Source organism: Onychostoma macrolepis, chromosome 11 (genome assembly GCF_012432095.1).
Source record: "Onychostoma macrolepis isolate SWU-2019 chromosome 11, ASM1243209v1, whole genome shotgun sequence".
NCBI lineage: Eukaryota > Metazoa > Chordata > Actinopteri > Cypriniformes > Cyprinidae > Onychostoma > Onychostoma macrolepis.
Genome location: NC_081165.1, coordinates 23,421,761 through 23,433,714, shown reverse-complemented (window position 1 = coordinate 23,433,714; position 11,954 = coordinate 23,421,761). Strand labels below are relative to the sequence as shown.

The following is an 11,954-nucleotide window of genomic DNA, read 5'->3' as shown; positions in this document are numbered from 1 at the left end:
GTGCAGGATGATGGGTTTTATTTTTTAGAACATGGCTTTTTTTGGACAAGAGTGTTCAGATTTAAGATGTGAATGAATGAGAAGGAAATAATCTAAATCATGCATTCACTTGTTCAATAAAACATTGACTTTATTTTGTATGATTCACTCCATGTAATCATAGTTTCCATTAAAATATTACTGTTACTACAGTATTTGCTACCATAATAAACCATAATAAATTGGGGTTTTCAAGAGTAGAAGTAAAGAAAACCAGTCATAAGTAGCACAGGTATATTTGAAGAGTTCAGATGCAAAAGCCTCAAAGTGCCATTTGAAATTTTCTTTTAAAATTTGCATTTTTTTCTCAGGCTCCTATGTTTATGTTCAGTTTTTTCACTTTAATGGCAATGCAAAGAACCTATTCATTGCCATTAAAGTGAAATTACTGAACCTACACACCGGAGCCTGATAAAAATGCTCATTTTAGAAGAAAATTTCAAATGGCGCTTTTGCATCTGAACTCTTCATTTGTAGCCAACTATTGCCTTGTATGGGTCAAAAGGATCGATTTTTCTTTTATGCGAAAAATCAGGATATTAAGTAAAGATCATGTTCCGTAAAGATATTTTGTAAATACCGTAAACATATCAAAACCTAATTTTTGATTGGTAATATACATTACTAAGGAAGGACTTCATTTGGACAACTTTAAAGGCGATTTTCTCAATATTTAGATTTTTTTGCACCCTCAGATTCTAGGTAGAAAATATTGTCCTATCCTAACAAATCCTACATCCATGGAAAGCTTATGGGCCATTCCACCGAATGGGTGCCATTTGCTTCCAAAACTCTTCAAAAAAAAAAAAAAAAAGACTGAATTTTTAAAGACTGAATCTGGTAATACACATATTTACAGTGGGGCAAAAAAGTATTTAGTCATCCACCAATTGTGCAAGTTCTCCCACTTAAAAAGATGAGAGAGGCCTGTAATTTTCATCATAGGTATACCTCAACTATGAGAGACAAAATGAGGGGAAAAAATCCAGAAAATCACATTGTAGGATTTTTAAAGAATTTATTGGTAAATTCCTTGGTAAAATAAGTATTTGGTCACCTACAAACAAGCAAGATTTCTGGCTCTCACAGACCTGTAACTTCTTCTTTAAGAGGCTCATCTGTCCTCCACTCATTACCTGTATTAATGGCATCTGTTTGAACTCGTTATCAGTATAAAAGACACCTGTCCACAACCTCAAACAGTCCAACTCCAAACTCCACCATGGCCAAGACCAAAGAGCTGTCAAAGGACACCAGAAACAAAATTGTAGACCTGCACCAGGCTGGGAAGACTGAATCTGCAATAGGTAAGCAGCTTGGTGTGAAGAAATCAACTGTGGGAGCAATTATTAGAAAATGGAAGACATACAAGACCACTGATAATCTCCCTCGATCTGGGGCTCCACGCAAGATCTCACCCCGTGGGGTCAAAATGATCACAAGAACTGTGAGCAAAAATCCCAGAACCACACGGGGGGACCTAGTGAATGACCTGCAGAGAGCTGGGACCAAAGTAACAAAGGCTACCATCAGTAACACACTGCGCCGCCAGGGACTCAAATCCTGCAGTGCCAGACGTGTCCCCCTGCTTAAGCCAGTACATGTCCGGCCCGTCTGAAGTTTGCTAGAGAGCATTTGGATGATCCAGAAGAGGATTGGGCAAATGTCATATGGTCAGATGAAACCAAAATAGAACTTTTTGGTAAAAACTCAACTTGTCGTGTTTGGAGGAGAAAGAATGCTGAGTTGCATCCAAAGAACACCATACCTACTGTGAAGCATGGGGGTGGAAATATCATGCTTTGGGGCTGTTTTTCTGCAAAGGGACCAGGACGACTGATCCGTGTAAACGAAAGAATGAATGGGGCCATGTATCGTGAGATTTTGAGTGAAAACCTCCTTCCATCAGCAAGGGCATTGAAGAAGAAACGTGGCTGGGTCTTTCAGCATGACAATGATCCCAAACACACTGCCCGGGCAACGAAGGAGTGGCTTCGTAAGAAGCATTTCAAGGTCCTGGAGTGGCCTAGCCAGTCTCCTGATCTCAACCCCATCGAAAATCTTTGGAGTCCGTGTTGCCCAGCGACAACCCCAAAACATTACTGCTCTAGAGGAGATCTGCATGGAGGAATGGGCCAAAATACCAGCAACAGTGTGTGAAAACCTTGTGAAGACTTACAGAAAACGTTTGACCTCTGTCATTGCCAACAAAGGGTATATAACAAAGTATTGAGATGAAATTTTGTTATTGATCAAATACTTATTTTCCACCATAATTTGCAAATAAATTCTTTAAAAATCCTACAATGTGATTTTCTGGATTTTTTTTTCTCATTTTGTCTCTCATAGTTGAGGTATACCTATGATGAAAATTACAGGCCTCTCTCATCTTTTTAAGTGGGAGAACTTGCACAATTGGTGGCTGACTAAATACTTTTTTGCCCCACTGTAGCTATTCAAAATCTGTATTGAACCATCTCAGGTAACTTTATTTTATTTTTTACACAATTTTGAAGTGGAAGATGGATGCATTTTTCTCAGTCCTGTTACCAAAACTCTAATGTCTTTTAAAAAGCATGTTTAAAAATATGTCAACAAATTCCTTCATTTCCCCCTCAGGCAAGTGTTTATTTTAAAGACATTGTTGGTTTCTTGGTCAAAAAATATTATTTTTATCATTTAAAAAAAAATAAATAAATAAAAAAACACTATTTACCGACACAAGGTGTATTTTTCTCAAGTACATGAACTCAGTTTTTCATTTTAATGGCGACTCAGATCTCAAGCTTATCAATTTTCTATTCATTTATTAAACAATGGGATAAATTATGGACCAAACTTAATTTAAAAAATAATGGTTTAACTTTATTTTAAAGAAAAAACTATTTAGTAACAGGAATGAAATGGGTAACAGGAAGGAGTATCCATTATATTAGTACACAGGTTTGACTACACATGTGAGGTGTTAATGTCTTCACTGATATAGTGAAGAGTGTTGAACATCGATTAGTGAGCTGACCTCACTGCTTAAAAAGGTCAAATCATGTTTCTATTTAAATCTAGTGGTTTTTGTTAGGGTTATGTTTAGGGGTAGAGGACGGGTTATAAGATAAGATATAAATAATGAAAAAATAATAAATATTACATTAAAATTGATATTAAAAATAATAAACTTTTCCATTTTCTGTGAATATTGTTTTCTTAGCGCAACTCACAAACACCATTCCATAAATGAGTCTAATACATAATTGCCACAGGACAGTACAAAGTACATTTTCTGTCATACTTGCAGGAATGTAATATAAAACAACAATGCAGGAACAACCATAGGTTTTCTGGGCAAAAGCATTGTCTCAGTGTGGATAGAAGGCCAAAACGTTGAGAAAAAGATGCATTTTCAAATTTATCCAGATTAGTATGGATGTAGCCTAATATTTACATTAATAAATCTGATGACACTACTCACTCCTGTTACTATTACTCAGTTTCTATATATAAGTATAGGATATATGAGTATATGAGTAACGGGACTGAAAGTAACAGGATTGAGATTTTAGGATAAAATTAGCAAATACATATAATCTAGCCACATGCTAATATTATGAGAATACTCAGCAAATTATAGTGATTCACCAAAGATTTGTATTTTTAAAATAAACAAGTAACATCTAAGAAATAATTTAGATAACAGGACAGTATATTTATAATGACGCACCTAGCCACTGCTACAATATCATCAAATATACAGAAAAGAAAATAAGACCACATGCTTCCGATTATTTCATTGCCTTCAGAAGATCCAGATGTTGCAATATTATGTTGAAAATGTGTCTTGTGGAATTTTCCCAGTTTTTTAGAGGGGGGAATGTTTTAGGGTAACAGGACTGAAGGAAAACCTGGGGACATGATTAAATGTGTATTTTATACAAAATATTATACATTTAATTTGAAATAAATGTATTTAAAGCACAGAGGGGATATGGAGGTACACAAAAATTCAAAATAAAAATGATTTCTGAAGGATTTTAAACATTATATTTCACGTTAAAATGTAGCTTTAGACACTGGGGACATGTACAAATACATGTACAAGTGTTTTAGGTAGCTTTTAATAACTTTTTAAATTATATATTTTAAATTTGCTGTTAGATTAATGTGCAGGACACTTTTATTAATAGTAAAATGTAGTTTATAGTTAATTTTTATGCATGTTTGTGCACAAATGGCACTCATTCAGTGGAATGGCCCTTATTTATTCAGCTTTCAGATGATTTATAAATCTCAATTAAAAATAATAATAATAATTAAATAATAACTATATATAAAAAATATAATATAATTAATATATAAATATAAATTACTAATGCTGCTTCTATACTTGAAAATCCCGTATTATATATGATTAAAATACCGTGGGGTTTTCAAGTGTGGAAGCATAATATAATATAATAAATTATAATACTAATACTTTTACACTTGAAAACCCATTATTATATTATATTAATGACAATTTACAATAATTGCATTTCGATGGAGACTGTTTAACGTAACGTTGATGACGAATAATAAATTTCTCATTTAATTCGCGTGTAACTTTTTCCTGGATGTTTTATGAGTCGCATTGCAGTATAGTGTGTTCATCAGTATCTTGTGTTTTAATCATAACGTTAAATACTAAAACATGTATATCATTCATTCACGGACAGAGCTGCTGACTCCACAGCGTGCATCGCCGTTTGAATTCATCAGCCAATCAGAGGCGTCGCTTTAGAACTTCCGCCGAGCTCTTCACTCTCGGCCAATCGGCTTTGGGCTCTTATGTTTGCTTGCTTTTTTGAATTCAGTGAGTGAGTTGAACGAAGCCGCCTATCAAAAGAGCGCATACAATGGGCTTAATATTCTATCAAAACTTATTTTCCTAACTTAATCGTTTTATTTTGCACTTTAGACAAACTTTACGTGTCATTGCGAGGACAGCGGTGTTTACGTGCGTACACTTTAGTTTTAATCAATAGTTCGGCTGACATAAAACCAGATTGCTCAGCTGGTTCAACAGCCAGCTGAAGTCTGTTTCTTCATTCATCAAAACCTTTCCAGCATCTGGACCTATCCGATTTTCATACGGTGAGTTTTCATCACGCATCTGCTTAATTCTAAATGCAAGACTCTGTTGGAAAGAATTTCTTTTGTTTAGAAGTTAGCTAGCTAACGTTATTGAGCTAGCCCCCATAACGTTAACACTGGAGCGCATTGCATCTGCCAATCAATCAGCTGTCACCGCATTGCTCTCTAAAAACCTGACCGATCTTTACAATACTTGATGCTTTATTTCATTTTACCTGTCAAAATGTGCGTTCTAATGCATACATATAGACATATTTAATGTTTTGTTTCTCATTTGGACGTTAATGAACTGCAACTGCTTTTTATTAATGTAATGTTGCATTCAGATTAATTATTCATTGCATTTATGCAGCTGCAGTGTTTTTAAAAGACCTTAAAGAGTAAACTCTGATAAACTTCGGTGTAGATTTAATATATATATATATATGTGTATATATGTATATGTATGATTCTCTCCTCCCTTTAACCTTCATCATTCCCTCCTAGAAACTCAACTGTTTGTCTCTTATTTCTGTGCCGCACTTGTTCACTCCTTTCTCTCTGGCCTCCAGCTTTTGATATTCTGGACAGGACTGGGTCGCCACCCCTTGTCACAGCGCCATGGCTGACAGCAGCATAGTTACTTTAGGGGCGGGCCGCAGCCTGCTGGTGGACTCCTCCGTATACGACTCCCGGATGGCTGAGACCTCAAAGGAACAATTTTTCATGGGTCTACAGGCAGACGAGTCAGAGGGTAAGTGAACCACCCTCCATCTCCATCAACCTTATATCAACTGACATTTCCATAGGGTGGTCTGTTTTACTGAGCATAACAAAAGAGGTTATTTTCTCTCACTCTATTTTGTCTATTTCCATAGAGGTTCACCTTTGCCTGTGGTCTTTTGTAACTCTATTTTTTATTTTCTTTTTTTTTTCAGATGTATTGCCCAAAGTTGAGACCAGAGTGGTGTTGGTGGGGGAGGCCGGCAACATTGCAGAACTCGAGAAAGCTCTTCAGGTACCAAAGAAGAGAGTTGAGTTTATATAGATTTGCACTGAGGCAAGATGAGCTACATTAATGAGGTAAAATAATATATCAGACCCTTCTGAAGTATTTCAAGTTCATTGTGAGTTCAGCTGGAGAAGAAAAGTTTTAAAATCTTCTAATCTGATTAAAAATAATCAGTTTGCTAACAGGAAGGAAGTTTTGTGCTGGTCAGCTTAGTGCTTGGTACACAAAAGATACAAATGAAATCCTTCCGTTTGCCTGACAGAAACTGTTTTTTAACTGAATTTTATTTCTGTTTTTGCCTTGAAGACAGAAGTCTTGCTGCTGACTTGGCATTAAAAAAAAAAAATTATAAAACAGTAGTTTAAATTCTGAATCGCTTCTGTCCTTGACCGATTAAAGTTTACCTGAGCTACAAAAATATTGGCAGTGTACATGCAAAAATGTCACTACCGTTAAAAATTGAGGTCTGTACAATTTTTCAAATATTTTTGGAAGAAGTCTCTTATGCTCACCAAGGCTGTATTATTCAATTATTTTCTGTTTGAATATTTTAAAGTTTGTTTTTTTTCCCCTGTAAATTTTCAGCATCATTACGCCAGTCTTCAGTGTCACATGATCCCTCAGAAATCACTCTAATATGCTAATTTGGTGATTTTATTTTTTAAAGTTTATTTTTTATTATTATTATTATTAATGTTGAGCAATTATAACTGTTAATATTTTTGTGGAAACTGTGATGTTGAATCAAAAGTTCAAAAGAATAACTTTTATTTAAAGTAGTTTTTGTAGCAATATAAAAGTCTTACTTTTAATCAATTTCATGCATGCTTTCTGAATAATATTTTCCCCCTAAAAACTCCTCCTGACCCCAAAATCTGACAGTAGTGTATTCATTTTAGCAGTTTCTATAGCACCCACTAATGGTGGGTAAATTATAATTAAAAATATTCCCATATGTGCCTATGACAATGGAATTGTTTTGCTATTTTTTTTATTCATTTATTTGTTTTTTGTTATGCAGTGATAAATCATTGAATCAGGCTCCTTGAAATGCCACTTGTAACAAAAATTACTTATTTTTCTCCTTTATCTTATTATGCTTTGTATGTTTTTATGATTATTATACAACAGTAGACATTTAGAAGGTCTTTTTCATTTTATGCAATGTTTGATTAAGCTGTTTGAGTCCTGAACAGATGTGTGTGTGTGTGTGTGTGTGTGTGTCAGTAGCTTGAACAGCAGCTTTGAGGACTGTGTTCTCTCTGATGCTGATATACATTTTACTCCACATTCTTCCACTGACATGTGGTATGTGGCTATTGGGAGTTAACGGGCGAAAGAAAGGTTATGAATGTTCCTTCACTTGCTCTGACAGTTGCGTTTGGAGGGAACGCAGGTCAGTGATGGGGCATTTATGCTCAGAGCTTGATAAATGAGGTTAAATGTGTGTATTTGGGATGAAAACTTCTCATGTAGTGCTCAGGGGAGGATGGGGATGTTCCTGAAAGTCTCCTCTCTTTGCCCTTGACACGATGTGAGAAGACTTCAGATGTAGCTGCTTCTTTTAGTAATCTATTCTCCCTGCTCTTACGCAACTTAACATAGCAGAACTTCCTCCTGGGCTTTTCTTGACATTTGTTTGAAGTTCTCATCTCGGTTCTGACAGGTTGTAAGGCCCTCCTGCCTGGGAAATTTAAGCTTTGGGTTGCCAGGTTGACGTCGAATTCTTCATTTTTACAGGCCATCACAATAATGGAAGTACCGGTGGTAAAGATTAAAGAAGGGCAGCCGGGCACAGAGGCGTGTGAGAAATTGATAAAATCTATAGTCAATATGGTACGTCTCGGCACCTGGAATCTTTGCATGCTTGAGAGCACCGGGGGATTTACAGCATGGTGTTTTAAGGGGGGATTCGGTGTGGCACTGTGCTGTTTAATATCAAACTCTCTCACATGGGTGGTCTGGACTAAGTTCTAACAGTGTGTTCTAACAACTTTTTCTGTGTTTGTCCAGCAGGTGGCCTTTAATCCATTAAATTAAGAATTAGTTATGTTATCAATCCTTTGGTGATTAACCCCTGTTTTTAATTTTTTTTTTCTTTTAATCTTTATTTTCACATACAGGTAAGTCACAATAGTAATTTAAATGACAATAATAATCGAATGATGGGATTAATGGAAATATCTGCACTAACAAATCTCCCTTCAGTTCCCTTAAAAAAAACTTAACAGGCTGTTCACAGCGGACGTATTCTTTCGTATGCTCACTTAGGATTCATTTATTTGCATAAAATACAGTTTAAAAAGTAGTATTGTAATATAAAATTACTATAATTTATCATTTCAACAGAAATGTTGAAAATAGCTTTGCTGCTTAATTTTGTGGAAAACTGATATTTTTAATAGAGAATAATAAAAAGGGAAATCTTTTGTAACCTTATAAATGTCTTTACTGTGTCTTTAACTGAATAAAAGTATTAACTTATTTTAAATATAAATTAAAAACAAATAACATTTTAAATATTTAATATGTCAGATGTACTAATTTAGTTTGGCTTTAGAACTTTTAGTATTAAAAAAAAAAAAGAAAAAAAAAAAAGAGTAAGTGAGTGCTTGATAATGGCAAAGAAAATAAAACGTAAAAATAGGCAGAAATAAACATGTACGAGTAAATCTCCTATATTGGCGGATACAGTGTGATTGGTTTCATACTGTATCATCTAACTGTCCTGTGTGAACCGTCCTGAACTGACACTTGTGTTTGTAACTGCTGAATCTACATTGGACAAATGACTGCCGTCTTTCACCAGCGTATCATCTGTCAGAACACTTTAACATCTCTGAGATCTCTTTTACCATAAGAGAGATCTCTGAAAGGAGAGAAATACTAATCGCAATCCAGCTAATGTGTTTATTAAGATTCTCATTGTCATCTTTTTTTTTTTTAGTTATGAATCTTCCTCTTCATCCCTATTAGGATATAGACGCCCCCTATATCAAGACTGACAATGTCAGAGATTTTGGTGACGGCGAGAACTGCGAGTTCGAGACGGTGTTTGTGTTGAAAGACTTCCTGGCTCCCGAATACAGCTTCCTGTACAAGAATGACAACCGTATCCTGGGGCCTCCTGCCGTGATGCACTGCGCCAGCAAGGGAGAGGTAAGACCTGAAATAAAACATCGCAAGCACACACAGAATCACAGCCATCTCGCGGGTTTTTTTTCTCCCCGAGGCGGTGAAAAAGTTTGATACTACTATGCCGTCACGGCTTGAGTAAAAGCCTGTTGAAATAAAGTTGTTTTTCCAACTGAAACGGATTCGTAAGCAGCTTTGATTGCTCCTGTAAAGCCTGAAAAATGTCGCTGGCTTATCTGAGTGTACGCAGGAGTGTCTGCTTGACTCCCTCAGATATTCCAAAGTGAAATGAACACTTGGCTGGCCAGCGATTGGTACCAGACAGAAAGATTAAGTCTGACGAACACTAGAATATAGATACGACTACACAACACTCCACACCAGTGAGAAATGAAGCCTTGTCTTATTGATGTTAAATCTTGTGGTGCACAGCTTCGCTGCCACTGCGCGTAGTCTAGCCTTGTGAGAAGTCACACATGGTATTCATATACACAAGCTAAATGTAAATATTTTTCATGAATAATGGTATTTTTGTATACATATGATTTTTATTCATAGGTATATTCATTTAAAATATAGAATTAAAAATCTGTAAATGTATTATAAAAAAATAATACAAGCAATAAAATGATATTTACACTGGCAGGCAAAAGTTTTAAAGGGATAGTACTCAAAAATGGTAATGTAATCATTTACTCATCCTTATGTTGTTCTAATGCTGTATGCCCTTTTTTCTTTTTTGTAGAGTAATGGCATGGCTTGTCTGTATAATGGCATCAAGCTTTTAAAAAAGATGCAAAAGTATTGAATATCCTGACTTGGCTGTCGGTTTGTGTGCATGACTGCACGTTCATTAGACTCTGTTGGCGCCGCTGTTCACTCTAAACTCACCCAGGAACAGCACACATTGTGAAAAATCAAGATTAATAAAATAATTAAATAAATAAAAAAAATCTCCTTTTGTAGTCCGAAAAAGGAAGACTGGTGTACAACATTAGAACAACACAAGGGTGAGTAAATAATGACTTAATTTTCATTTTTGGGTGAAGTATCCCTTTTTTATTTATTTTTTTCATTCTAATATGCTGATTTGGTGCTCAGTTATTTATAATAGTTCTTATCAATGTTAAAATGTTTTTGCTGCTTAATATTTTTGTGAATTTTTTCTCCAGGATTCTTTGCTGAATAGAAACTTCATTGCATTTAAAGTTTTTTTTTTTTTTTTTTTTTTTTTTCTGTATTAAAAAAATATAATTATTAACTAAGTGTCTGCTGAGAGGGAACATTGGCTGTAATTCATTTCTGCTACTGTACCTTTAAGACTTCTATATGCAAATGACCTTCTGTTTTGATTGATAAACCTTCAAATCTGGATCTGGTGATTTCAGTCTGTTTGTTATGTGCACTTCTCAGGTTTGTGCTCTGATTTGATGCATATTAATGATGTTCTCCATGTCCTCGTCTGTAGCCTCTGCCGTTCTCCTCCAGGCCTCTCTACTCTATGACCATGCTCAACTTGTCTCTCTGCTTCACTGGATTCCGTAAAAAAGATGAAGTGGTGAGTTCTGCATGTCCTCCCGTCTGAATCAAAAACAGCTCATAGTATCACTGTCAGATTACTTGCTCTAATTAACTGTGCTTTATTTCAGGTTACCCTGGTAAATCTTGTCCATCACATGGGTGGCACCATCCGAAAAGAGTTTGACAGCACTAAAGTCACACACCTCATTGCCCGTTCAACACATGGTGAAAAGTACAGAGTATGTATCCACCACATCCACATCCACATGTATACATCATCCTTACTAGCCACTGATTTTTGTGTATAGTGAATCAAAAAACCCCAAAAAGAAACAGATTTTCAGTTGTGAAATTCTTTCTGACTCACCCTGTTGTAATGGTGCTATACTTGCCACATATCATATCATATCATATCAAATCACTTATTTACTCCACCATATCCACCAGAGTAAAAGATGAGTTAAACACTTCGCTACAGGAGAGCGAAATATATGCATAAAAGTGTAAGAGACAGTATATGTGCATGCAATATACAGATGTATAAATGTGCTTTTTGATATTGCGGATGAAAATCAGTTTGAGGAACTGTTCTGATGTCCTGAGTTTTGTTTGAGGTCCTTGTAAGTTGTAGCATGGGAACATGTACTGTTCAAAAGTTTAGGGGTTAGTAAGGTTTTTCTTTTTGTTTTTTTTCTTTTTTAATTAAGTGTTCAGCATGGATGCATTAAATTGATCAAGTGTGACAGTAAATGCATTCATAATGTTCATCACGGTTTCCTCAAAAATATTAAGCAGCTGTTTTCAGCGTAGATAATAAGAAATGTTTCTTGAGCAGTAAATTAGCATACTAAACCGATTTCTGAAGGATCATGTGACACAGAAGACTGGCGTAAGTATACTGAGAATTTTATTTTATATTAATGAAATGGAAAAATTCTTTCTACATAGTCTCTAGACATTTTCTAAATTTTTCCATTGATTTCTATATTGTTGGCATGTGAATATTTAAAAAAAAATAATAATAATTAACCCGCCCCTGAACACTATATTAAAACAAACTTGATCAGGCCGCTTCAGTAGATTTTGGTTAAATTCCATCTCACTTTCGAATCCCAGAAACCTTTGTAGTCTTCTGTGTTTGAGG

General features: G+C 35.3%; 1 protein-coding gene across 7 annotated transcripts in view; it reads left to right on the top strand.

Annotated features, from left to right (window-relative positions):
* The first annotated feature begins 4,843 nt into the window (after window positions 1-4,843).
* The window catches only part of ect2 (epithelial cell transforming 2), a 28,621-nt gene continuing 21,510 nt past the window's right edge, over window positions 4,844-11,954 (top strand). For 2 of the 7 annotated variants that reach the window (XM_058792177.1, XM_058792174.1), the window contains exons 1-7: window positions 4,844-5,163; window positions 5,715-5,896; window positions 6,081-6,160; window positions 7,895-7,990; window positions 9,131-9,313; window positions 10,758-10,847; window positions 10,939-11,049. In XM_058792177.1, the coding sequence (XP_058648160.1) occupies window positions 5,764-5,896; window positions 6,081-6,160; window positions 7,895-7,990; window positions 9,131-9,313; window positions 10,758-10,847; window positions 10,939-11,049 (693 nt within the window). In that variant the 5' untranslated portion in view covers window positions 4,844-5,163; window positions 5,715-5,763. The remainder of the gene's footprint in view (window positions 5,164-5,714; window positions 5,897-6,080; window positions 6,161-7,894; window positions 7,991-9,130; window positions 9,314-10,757; window positions 10,848-10,938; window positions 11,050-11,954) is intronic. The other 5 variants (XM_058792176.1, XM_058792179.1, XM_058792175.1 and 2 more) reach the window with 4 other exon arrangements.